General features: G+C 39.2%; 1 protein-coding gene across 3 annotated transcripts in view; it reads left to right on the top strand.

The window, feature by feature from the left end:
- Positions 1–13,044, top strand: part of PKHD1 (PKHD1 ciliary IPT domain containing fibrocystin/polyductin) — a 497,465-nt gene that overhangs the window by 207,003 nt on the left and 277,418 nt on the right. For all 3 annotated transcript variants that reach the window (XM_053602538.1, XM_053602539.1, XM_053602540.1), the window contains 3 exons: positions 8,058–8,268; positions 8,860–9,017; positions 11,325–11,516. In XM_053602538.1, coding sequence (XP_053458513.1) covers positions 8,058–8,268; positions 8,860–9,017; positions 11,325–11,516 — 561 coding nt within the window. The remainder of the gene's footprint in view (positions 1–8,057; positions 8,269–8,859; positions 9,018–11,324; positions 11,517–13,044) is intronic.

Consider the following 13,044-nt stretch of genomic DNA (forward strand, 5'->3'; position numbering starts at 1 on the left):
CTGACTCCCTGTATCCTCTCAGGCATGATGATAGGCAGATCCCACCAGCCAGAGATGCCTGGAGTCCTATATCCCCAGACTCACGGTGCCCAGATGCAAGGAAGCTGTTACTCGGCTGCCATCTTGCTCTGCCTCCGTAAACAAAATTTTTTGAAGCACAGCCATGCCCCTTCGTTTAGGTATTATCTATGGCATTTCACCCTGCAATGGTAAGGTGAGTAGTTATGACAGAGAATCAATGAATAAAGAAAATGTGGTATGCAATGGAATTTGATTCAGTCTTAGAAAAGAAGGAAATCCTGTCATTCGTGACAACATGGATAAACCTGGAGGATGTATTAATGAGGAAAAACGCCAGGCATAGAAAGGCGAAATCCTGCAAGATCTCATTTACATGTTCACGTATCTACAAAGTCAAACTCAAAGCAGCAGAGAGTAGAATGGTGATTTCCAGTGACAGGTGAGGGGAAAGGATTAGGGAATGGGGAGTTCATGGTCAAAAGGTAAGCAGTTTCAATTAGCCAGGATAAATAAATCCTGGAGATCTATCATACAGCGTGGTGACCTAGTTACTGATAACCTGTGGTGACCTAGTTAGTGACCTATTGTACATGTGAAAATTACTAAGAGATTAAGTCGTAAGTGTTCTCAGCACAAAATAAGAATGGGAGGTCATGGTTATACCCTGTTTTCCCGAAAATAAGACATCCTCTGAAAATAAGACCTACTTACAGGAAAGATAAGACGTCCCCTGAAAATAAGACCTAACACATCCTAGGAAGCACACCTTAAAATAAGACACTGTCTTATTTTCAGGGAAACAGGGTAGTAACTAGCTTGATTTAATTGTTTCACAGTGTACCCATATCAGATCATCACGTTGTGTATCACAGCATCATGTTTTACGCTGTAAGTATGTATAATATTTGTCACTTTCTGAAACAGTAAAAAAATTATGCTCAAGAATGCTTACATCATTAAAAGAGCAAAAATATCTGAAACAAAGTAAATATGGAGAAATAAGAGATTAGTATACAAATATACTATTTTAAATGGGATACTGTGATGCCATTACAATGTCAATTCATAAATAATATAGATGAACAATGTTCCCTTAATATTAAAATAAGGAGAATTCACAGAAATGATGTGCACAGAATTATCACATTTTTACTTAAATATGTATTTTGGCAATATATGAACACAGGATAAAATGGTAGGAAAAACATATTTTAATCTGGTGTGTTAAGATTCTAACATTCTTAGAATTCTTAGATTCTAAGATTCTTCTCTATAGTTTTATTTAGAGAAGTAAAACTCAACACCAATCAACCTCACACTAAAAACAAACATTACACATTTGTTGATTTTCTCAAAAGAAATTATCTTGTTAAAAATTAATTCCTTTGGCTCGGCACCTGTAGCACAGTGGTTTTGGTGCCAGCAACATACACTGAGACTGGCAGGTTCAAACCTGGCCTGGGCCAGCTGAACAGCAATGACAACTGCAACAAAAAAATAGCCAGGCATTGTGGCAGGTGCCTGTAGTCCCAGCTACTGGGGAGGCTGAAGCAAGAGAATAGTTTGAGCCTCAGAGTTTGAAGTTGTTGTGAGCTGTGATGCCACAGCACTCTTCTGAGGGCGACAAAGTGAGACTTTGTCTCAAAAAAAAAAAAAAAATTCTTTCTCTTCTCTCTATCACCTCCACTCTAAACCATAACCATAACAATGATTATCAGAACGAGTATCTATCTGGTCAGGAATATATCTGGATTTTTATTTATTTTAAGGACAATGAACAGAAGTGGTTATTAAAAACATTCCTCAGAAGGCTTTAGCTCTGATCAAGTGGGTTTTGCATCTCTAACTCACATGTACCACTAAGGGCCTTATGGTCTAACTATGACATTTGTTGAAACGGCCTGATATCCTCACAGGAGTGAGAAACAGGGTCCTGGATATTCCCATTTGTCTCACAATTCTCTGTTTTCTGGGTTTTTAAAACTTTATATTTTTGATTCTTCATAGTCCCTTATTTTGAATGAAAGTAACAATACCAAAACTCAAAATGGATAGAAGTAAAAGTTAGATTTTCTTTAATACCTATAGCGAAAGGTTTCAAAGTATGGCACATAGCACCAACCATATAACCTTGGTTAACCTTGTTCTGACTCTTTGTGCCAGAAGAATGGTGGACTCATTTCTCGGCACTGGGAATAAACTTTGTGCCCAAATCCCTTTCATCACAGTGTAGAAAGTTTTGCTCATCAGCTGTGGATGCAGCCAGCAGACTGCCTATTTTCACTTGCTTTCCTAAAGTTCCTTCTTTACATAACATTCAGGGAAATCTTTAACAACATAAATTTATTCACATAACTATTTTGAATAAAAGTCAAATTCTTTAAAAAGGCTAATGAAAGCCTACGTTATTTTGCTCACTCACACCATGCCTTTTTGTTGGTGAGCTCCAGTCATCTGATTTCCACTTAGTTCCTCGAGCAACATCAGGCTTCCTCTTTCTCCTCTGGCTGGCTCATACCCCCCTTAGAACTTGACTTACTCTCCCAGTGTGCAGTAAGTATATTTTTCCCTTAAAGATTCTTTTCCCTTAGTTGATGTCGGTATTATGGGCTTAAAACTCTTTCGCAAGATGATTCTTTATTTCTCATCCTGAATATTCCATTGGTTTATAAATCTAAGTTCTTTGAGAGTGCCAGTGAGACCCTTTCTGGGTGAGTCTTGCTCACACCACTGCAGGGGAGAGGGACTCTCATCAGGTACCCACACTTACTGTGCACCTGTACTCCAGCCATGCCACGCATGTAGCAGTTATTTGAATGTCCCTTACCATCGCACACGTTGTACTTGCTTAGACTGTTTTGCCCATTTATAGCTGACCCACTTTGGCTTATCCTTCAAAACCCAGCTCAGGTACCACCTCTTCTGGGAAAAATTCCCAAAAATAAACACTCCCTTGGTGTGAGTGAGGAGCTCGACGTCTGTGTGTCCACAAACACTGGCTGTCTGTCTTAACATTTAGTAGGATACATTTTTGACTTTGTCTGTCTATTTCTTGACCTGCTCATGGCCCTTGAAGGAAAGCAACTCTGTTCCTTTTATGTTTATGTTCCTAGTGCTTGACAAAATATTCCTTTACACACAGATAGTCTTCATTGTTTTGCTATGGATCATGGTCAAACTGCCTCCAGAAATAAGGAGGAAATAATTTGTGTATATTTGAGGAACATGTTTCTAGTTCTTTGGTGAGTTCTTTTATTTTTAAAGTCTGATATGAACACTATTTTAATGAAATGATTCTTTCCCTCCCTCCCTCCCTCCCTCCCTCCCTTCCTTCCTCCCTCCCTCCCTCCCTCTCTCTCTCATAATGATTTGGAAAGGTCTTAGCAGTTATTCACTTAGCAGGGGTCCTCAAACTGTGGCCCGCGGGCCACATGAGGCAGTATGATTGTATTTGTTCCCGTTTTGTTTTTTTACTTCAAAATAAAGTAAAGTGCAGTGTGCATAGGAATTGGTTCATAGTTTGTTTTTTTTTTTAAACTATAGTCTGGCCCTCTAATGGTCTGAGGGATGATGAATTGGCCCCCTGTTTAAAAAGTTTGAGGATGCCTGACTTAGAATAAAGATTGAAGTCCTACAGAATAAACAAACAGAAGACAATTAGTGATTTTAAAGTGTGTTACCCACAAAGATTATTTTCTTTCTCTCCATGCCCATTTGGTAAGAATGGTTTTCTGGGACAGTGTAATTATGGATGAATGACATTAAAACACTCGAACAATAATTTGTAGGAAATACAATTATGAGTAGAAGTCATTAGTGGGAGTAAATGAATAGTTGGTTGGTTAACAGGTCAATGTTGAAAGCTCAAAGTAGTTATACATTGTTTTAAATTAGAAGTTAAAAGCACAGTCCTTTTTCATTTAAGCATATTCATAAATTATTGAGCTTTTTAAACTGTATTTTTGTATTTTTTTTTTCTTTTGATTCGTGGTACAGAAAGGAAGAGAGCTGCCCAACTTGGGTTTTAAGAGTTCTAGGAATAGCAATGACTCACATTCAAAATGTACGCAATACTTTCTTCATCAGAGAAGTCAGTCACTCCAACTTGTGTGACATTTAAATAACATTTATGAAGTAATGAATATAATTTTTTGAGTATCAAAGCTAATTGGGTACAGCTGATTTATAGCTATTTCCAGAGGCTAGGAATTACATTACTCATCTAGTTCTCTGGTCCTGGATTAAGAAGACCCAATTTCAGAAGTTGGTGCTGATATTTATTAATATGTGATCTTGTCCTTGAAGAATCCTAGTTTCCTATCTGAATAGATTGTTAAAATAAATAACAACCCCCCCACATCAAACAGTTCTTACTTCAGAATACAACTACTTAGCATAGATTGGGTTGATTCTAAATTCTTGGTAAGTGTTTGTATTGGTTTTTTCTCATCTTTTACATATTGAATATTACGTACTCACTTGGGTATATATCTGAAGAGAGTTTAACATGTGCTTGTCCAGAAGAAAATATTTAGAATAGTTAGTTTAAACCACTATGAGTCGATGGCTAATTGTGACTGTGTCTGAAATTGTGACATAAACAAAATGAACATAAGGTGGTGGCCCTGAGTTCGGGAGGGGAGATGAGATGTGCCCTGTGATAATTGCGAATGACTGAGTGCTGAGAGAGACGGTGCTGGCTGGGCATGGTTGTCATATAACTGAGGGCTCCCCAGGCCTCTCTGCGCCTGATCAACCTGTGGCTATTTTCATAGTGATAACAATTTTATTGCCCATGGCCCCAACTCTCTGAGAACCTCTTTCCCTTTTTAACCTTCTTGTCTGTTTGCCGGTTTTCTCACCACGTATTTCACACAAGTTCATCAACCAGTCTGCCTGCCATAATCACCACGAAGCTTTATTGGTACACTTTTCCTCCTATTTTGGCCTCTTTGGTCATTGCCATCCATTCAGGAAGGTGGTGGGAGTTGCCTCATCCCTGCCTCTGCTGCTGGAACTGCCATGAGGACAGTGACCACGTGAATCCACGGGTGTAGGCCTGCGTTGCCCTGGGCGATTGAACCCCAGAGTGTGGAAGTGCACTGTGTTCTGTATGGTGACTATCTTTCCATGCCACTCGTGGTCCCATCTGGCCACTTGGATACCAAAATGTTGGGGTGCTTGTTTCTCCATGTCTCATTCATGATTTTCACTATTCAAGGCATATTTATGGAGCACCTGGTATACCTGTGATAGGCACTGGTGCTGTGATGGTGAGCAGACATAGGTATGATTTTTACCGTTATGTTTAGAGGGAGAGACAAACATAATTATGGTAAGAGAGGTCAAATTGTAGTCATGTTAAAAACATGAGGAGGGAGAAAGACATGGTTTTACAAAAAAAACGATAGAGGCTTTGAGTCGTGAGCAAATCCTGCAGGCTTCTCCGGGAACTGTGTTCTGGTAACGCAGCAGAACGAGATGGCAAAAGAATCTCAGGCAGTGGAGCATCAGGTGCAAAAGCCATTTGGAGAGTTCTTTCATGTTCTTCCCTCAGGTTTAGCCATGGGTCCATGTGGTCAGGAGAGAGGGCTTCTATCCGAGACAGACTCCAAGTCTTCACTGTCATCGTCTTTTTCCTATCTGGTTCTTTGCCCATGCTGCCTCTCCCAGGCAAAGTGGCTCAAATAAATCCACAGACTGCCCACACATGCTTGGGTATTTATGCCTAAATTCCAGAGGTGCATCAAGATTTTGCTCAGGTAAGGACCTCACATCACTGTAAGGTCTGGAGGAGGCAAGGATAAGCACCTTCAGGAGGAGGCTGAAGTGCTCCCTGGAATTCAGCTGAAGAGGCAGGGCTTGAGCTGTGCTTTGGAGAAGAGAACAGAGGAAGAAGGCAGGGCACACGGGCTGGGGGAACAAAATTGGCAAAGGGGATACGGAGTCTTGACAATCAAGAAGGGAATTTTCAGCTTTATTTCCAAGTACTATAGGGAAATACTGTAAACTAATGGGTAAAGAAGAGATGTAATTAAAATAACTTAGCAGAATATTTTTTTTTAAAGAACGTAATGAGGAATGGTTAAAAAAAATAAAACCTATTTGTCAAAGGTCCAGCTCAGGTTATGATTGCGCACAGTTGTGTAAATTTTGACATCTTGAGTTTGAGATAAGGGCAACTCATCCAAACGCTGATGTCTTCCATGTCGCTAGAAAGACCAGCACTCATGAAGCACCCAGGCTTGATGTTCTAGTCATCACATAGAGATGTTATTTTTGTAATGATAGTGAATAAGTTATGAAATAATTTTACTGCTTCTGAGAGGCTCCACCTACACTTCAAAGGGCATAAACTTATGTAAATAGTTACAATGCACGGCAAAGATTCTCTGTGATTTTTTTCATTCATTTGGACTTGACCCTTATTTATGGTAATAATTAGCTGAGAAATGTTTTTATTGTTTCTACTCTTGGTCCTGCCACGTGGAGCTTACATATTGGCAGGTACATAGCAGGTATTTAATGCATGTTGACTGGAGTATTGCAAACAATCAATCGCAAACTTTGGTAGCGTTTTGTTTTTGATAAACATTTTTCTGTGCTTGATAGAGATTTTTCTGTGTACATTCAGTGGTAGCTCATAAAAATTCACATATATATGCATATACACTTAAATAAACTTTATTTCATTTTATTGTTCCCAAAGGTTAAGATATACAAACAAGAAATAAAATTAAAATTATTTTCTGTTGGGATGATTTATGTCTTAATTTTCACCTGCCCTATAATTAGGAATTTTGAACTCTGTAAATTTTTTTAAGATAAAATTATCGCCCAAGTAAACTTCAGAAATTACATCATTAACCCAGAGACCTTACTAAGCTTAGAACAGCATTATTGGTACAAGTACGCACACACAGAGAGACAAATAAAGAGGAAAGTTTAAAATAATTTGAAAATGATTTATTGTCGGCCACCTCTATAGCTAGAGATTCAAGTATTATTACTTTACTTTAGTGCAACAAGAGAGGACAGTAACTTGCTGTGGGCTAAAGGTAAATTATGATCTATTGCAAAGGAGGAAGGAAATATACTAAGGAAAGAGGAAGGAGTTGGGAATAAGCCATGTTTTTCTAAAGTTTTGCTTCAAATAATGTCTTGAAAATATCTTTGCTTTGACATTTGCTGGAAAAGGCCAGGGTAAACTGTGGGACAACGACTTTCTTGAATCTTTCATAATGAAAGACTAGTGTCTGGTGTGGGTATGACCAGGGTGTAATACAAACTAAGATATCCAGAGTCCCAAGATCTTCCTTCTTCAATTTTGGGTAACAGTCCTATCCTAGATAGACCTAGTTTTAGAGTTTGAAGGGATCATTTAATAGAACAAAACTTAGTAAAATTCATTGTAAGGTAATTGTGATTTTCCATTCTACATATGTTATCTGTAGAGTTGAAGTCTTTGTATTGGAAATTAGTTATGGAAACTACATTAGAGGCTTTAAAAACCTTTTGTTTTATTTGGAATAAAAAAGAGGTGGTAAAAATTCACCCTCACAACACAGCGTGATGCAGGGAAGGAAGAGAAAAGACTAACTTACCTTGAAGTTCTGTGTGTATCATGTGGCATTGGTACACATAGACATTTCATATATATTATCTCTTTTTAATCCTCCTAAAACTCCATTATGGCAGACCTTGCTATTTCTGTTTCTAACTAACTGGAGGAAGCTGAAGCCAACCAATAAGTCTATTGCCCCAATTCCTTGGTCAGAAGATGGCAAGATTGTGATTCAAATGCAAATTTAGTCTGATTACAATTTCTGTGCTTTTCACACCTTACTATTCTCTCCTGGATTACTCTTATTGACATTAATATCAAACAAAACAAAACAAATATCCAAAATTTGGTGGTTATTTATCCTGCAGCTTGCTTTCCCAGGTTCTTCTTTGACAGAATTCTTTGGCTGAGTAACATCCCATTTTAATTAACTGTTCAAATATCTGAACAAGTTTTCCTTGGGCTACTTTAGGTTCACTACCAGAAGTAATTGTCACCCATCTTCGAGCAGCTGCCCATGCCCAAGACACAGTGTTGGCTCTAGAAGATGCTGTAGACTGGCAGCCTGGGGATGAAGTTGTCATCATCAGTGGGACAGATGTCGAAGGTGTCAGACCAATGGAAGAGATTGTCATTGTGGAAACTGTGCACAACACAGACCTCTATCTTAGGTCACCCTTGAGGTACTGAGAGTCAGCTTGGCTATGTTCACATGAAAGAAGATGAAGTTTTGACTGTGTTGGGGTCAGGGCATTTATTTGTCTTTCAGTGATGCAGTTTTACATTAAATAATGCTAGACGTTTGGACAAGAAAATTATAAATCGTGAAATGTTTTGATGACTTATTAAAAACAAAATTCTATCAAAGTTTATGATCAATTGTTTGCAATACTCCAGTCAACATGCAACAAACACCTGCCACGTACCTGCCAATATGTAAGCTACACATGGCAGAGCCAAGAATAGAAGCAGTAAAAATATTTCTCAGCTAATTATTCCCATAAATAATGGTCAAGTCCCAACGAGTAAAAATGACATCTTAAATAAATTTCTCCTGCAAGACTCTACAACTTCTGTCCTATAGCAAATGGTCAGTGTCATAATCAACATAGTTCCTAATTTTCGTGTACTTCTGTCTGTAGTTTTCTATTCTGTATTTGAGATTCTAAAGACATAGACCCTTAAGAAAGAATTATGATTATCTAGTAGTTTACTATTCCTAACAAGATTTGGAGTAATTTTTTCAGATGTCTCTTCCCTATTTTCCCTCCCAGATATTCTTACAACATTACAGAGAATTCGGTGGCTGGAGAGCACCATATTTTAAAAGTCACCTTAGCTCTTCTGAGCAGGAGTATTACCATACAAGGAAATCTCACCAAGGAGAGGATGCAGCTCCTTGCTTCATGCCAGGAAGCCAGTGCTTCAGAAGGTAAAAAAGTATTTTGTTAGAAAAGTCCAATGGATCAAAAAGAATGTTCTTCCTGTGAATGATATGTGACATTGCTGTGGTCAACCGCTTTCAAAACAGAATAAGCCCTTAACCTTTGGAAGTCCGTAATATCCTGTACTTTTCAGAATGCTCTTGGTAAGTTATTATTTTATCCGCTGGCTTCTGCCCATCCTATTGCCCAACAACCTTGTGAAAATGGTAGACAAAACATAAAAGAAATAATACATTCATTATTTCTCTGGGGAATATATTTCCGCTAAAGAATTAAATCTGGAGAGTGGAATGACGTATCTGAGTTTGGTGTGATAATGAAGCTTTAACTCTGATTGTAGGCCCCTTCTAAGATTCTTAGGAAAACCATAATGCCAGAGTCCTGGGCTCAGAGAGCACATTCTCAGTGATTAGACTCGTTGGGCTCACCCACCCCCTCCCCCTTTGGGGTTTGTTTTCTGAGTGAACTATCACATATTTTAGGTAAGTGGTGGAAGAGTCAATTTATCTTCTAGTAGAATAGCAGGCACTGAATCACACTGATGTACCTATTAAACATCTATTTCAGGGATGGTTAGTTTAGTAGGTTATGTTTTGGTTTCTCAGGCTGTAGATTATGAGGCTTTCATATGTTGTGAAGACATCATTTGTCAACTTTGGTCCAGGATGGTGTGGATGTCAAGGATGACTTCCAGGCATGAGCTCTGGATGGATGAGGAGGCTGTTTACTGGGATGGGAAGAGGAGCAGGTTTTGGGGTGGGAGGGTGGTGAACATGAGTTTAAATTTGTACCTGTTGAAACTGAGATGCTAGGCCAACAACTGAGAAGAGATGTCTGTGGATTTGTGGAGCCTAAAAGATTTGTGTCATGTGTCACATATTGGCACATGTGGGCATAATGCTGCCGTGAGTTTGGGTGTGGGGAGCTGTTACTAGTGGAGAGGGACATTGACCTCCCTGCCTCCCCCTACTTGCGTCACCTACTCATAAATGTGTCCTTCTGAAAAAAATGTTTGGATAACAATGGATTAGAATACATTCACTTCCAATGTGAACAATTCTGTGAATTGGGATCTGCATTCTATTCAAACTCTCTTGGTAATTCTCATACAGGTATTCTCAGATCATACTTTAAAAACCATTGTATTTGATCATGCTGCTAGTGAGACCATGCTTCTAGGTTTAAGCCATTATAATCTGTAAGCTTCTAATGGAAAACATCCTTGATTTCATCCCATATCTTAAACATGATTACAATATTCTTAAAATAAGTCATTTACCCCTTCTTTGTGTGGAATTGATGTGTGGGAATAAGGTAGCTAAATCCAATACTGTAAGATCTGGCCATTCAAAAATGTTGTGGATCACTGGCATAAATAATCAAAATTGTGATAAAGCATACAGATATGCTTCACTTGCCTCTAATACAGGGTGGTCATATTGCACATGGACTTTATAGCCACCATGTATGTTTATTCTGTGGGTGTTACCAAATCACTGGACTCAAATTTACTGTAGAATGATGCATTTTTTTTTTTGGGGGGGGGGAGCATTTCTTTGGTTCATTAACATGAATAACAAAGAACCAATTCAGGAGATGACTTCTTCTCCATTCTGAGATTAGTTCATACAACTAAATGCCATGTGTCAACAGAAAGTGCCCTGGATCCTGAGGTGGCAACATTTTGTAGCAGCAGTAGTTGTGTGTGTCATGTTCAGGTAGTTTGCTGTCCTCACTATCAACTTAGCTGGGGGTGGAGGTATTGGTGCAGGGGCTGTTCAGCTGCTTCTCCGGAGCCCTTTGCCATTTCTGTGGTGGCATTATTGCTAGGTTCCCAAACTCTAAAATAGTATAGTAAAGGGGAAACCCCACTGCACAGCTTGAAACACTACAAAGTGCTGTGATTGTGTTCAGTGCTCACTTCTCTTTCCTACAATTATAAGCCACGAGAAGGTCATTTTATTGCACATTTCCTCCAGGGGATCTTTTGGATTGAAATAAGCATCTATTTAAGTTGGGTTTGTGGGTTAGAGTCTGCCTCTTTGTGATAGTAATTAAGGTGATTGATTTGGAGTTTCTGGAACTAATAGAGCGAAGGCAACATCATGGTCCTAGTTATCGGATCTTTTAATTAATAATGTACAGAGGAGAATCAAAGAAAAAGGGAAGTAAGATTACTGAATGAAATAATAATGGTTTGTCCTTTGTGCTGATAGTGCCTTTTAAACTGGGGGATTTGTCTAGAAGCATGTTCTACATGCCTTAGGTCTTCTGGACTTTTTTCTACATTTTAGGTAATCAGAAGCACTGTTTGTATTCCATGAGTGAGAGGATGCTGGGATCTAGAGATCTGGGGGCCAGTGTGATCATTCAGTCTTTCCCAGAAGAGCCCAGCTGGGTCCAGTTGAAGGGAGTGCAATTCCAAGACTTGGGGCAAGCCTTCCAGAAGCATCTGAGCTCACTCACTCTGGTGGGAATGCTGAGAGGTAAGGAGGTCCAGACCTAAGACCTAATTTTTCTTTATTTTCCTATTCTTAAGATACTGTTTGCTGAGGGTCATTATAGGTGGTATGCGGGATTTGAGGAATTCAGAGAATGGATAATTATTTATATTCTAAATCAGTGGTTCTCAAACTTCAGTATGCTTAAACAAATTACTTGTAGAACTTATTAAAAGTCAGAATTATAGACCTTATCCCAACACATTCTGGTCTGAGGTGGTCCTAGGGATCTGAATTTTAAATGTGTAAACCTCGAGGTTCTGGAATAAGAAGTCCCAGGAGTACATTTTGAGAAATATCACTGTAAGTATAACCCTAGAGAGTGAACCCCACAATCCTGGATTTTGAATTCTGCCTCTCACCATTCACTAGCTCTATGACATTGAGTGGTGTACATAATCAGCACTGTGGGAGTCGAGGCACAGCAGGAGGCACTTCTAGTGAAGTTGTCCTAACTCAGGAATCTTCTGTATGGGAAAATGGGTCCCACCAGGCTGGGATCTGGGTGCTTTTCCTGGGAACAAGGAACAGGCAGATGTGCAGATCTTGGTTAGAGCTAAAGATTCCAAAAAGGAGCAGGAAACGTTAAAACCAGGTGAGAACAACTAGATGGAAAATGAGATCAGAATCACCAAAAAAGAATATGACCGGATGTGCTGATTAAAGGTTCTGAAACCAAAGCTGGATGTAGGAACTTCCAGGGCAAAAGCCCGATGCCAAAGCTAGAATGTAGAGTCTGAGAACTGGGCTGCAGATGCCGGGTAATCAGGACAGCTGCTTCGTTTCTGAATGAAATGAAATCCCCATCCCTAAGATGCACGGCACCCACATGTTTAAGTTTTGCCATTGTTTAAGGAAAGGGGTGGTGCTCTGGGGGGTTCTGAGGTTTATGCTTGGCAAAGGGTATCAGGGAACTTTGTGGTGCATGTGGACCCTGAGAGATGCTAGGATTTCAATAGGTAAGTTTCTTAAGGTCTTTAAAACCAGGATCCTGGCTCCAACTGCAACATTATTCCTCATTTCAGATTATCTGCATGCCAAGGATGTATATTTATCTCTATTTTCCAGATCTTTCCTTTCCTCCCTCTTTCTTTCTTTTTCTCTTTTCTTTCTTTCTTTCTTTCTTTCTTTCTTTCTTTCTTTCTTTCTTTCTTTCTTTCTTTCTTTCTTTCTTTCTTTCTTTCTTTCTTTCTTTCTTTCTCTCTCTCTCTCTCTCTCTCTCTCTCTCTCTCTCTCTCTTTCTTTCTTTCCTTTCCCTCCCTCCCTCCCTTTTTTCTCTCTCTGTGTCTTTCTCTCTCTCTCCCTCTGTCCTTCTCTCTCTTGTTCTTGCTTCCTCTCCCCTCGCCTTGCTTTCTTTCCCTTTCTTCCTTTTCTTTCATCATTTGGATGGTTCCTACTTGGTCCCTTCCCTAGCACATTGGGTGAGTTTTTGTCCTCCTGCCTTCCTCTCTGCTTCTTTGGTCTCCTGTTGCTTACAAGGCTATAGAACGTTTGTCAATTGAACATAATCAAA

The sequence above is a fragment of the Nycticebus coucang genome, chromosome 9 (assembly GCF_027406575.1).
Source record: "Nycticebus coucang isolate mNycCou1 chromosome 9, mNycCou1.pri, whole genome shotgun sequence".
In the NCBI taxonomy this organism is placed as follows: domain Eukaryota; kingdom Metazoa; phylum Chordata; class Mammalia; order Primates; family Lorisidae; genus Nycticebus; species Nycticebus coucang.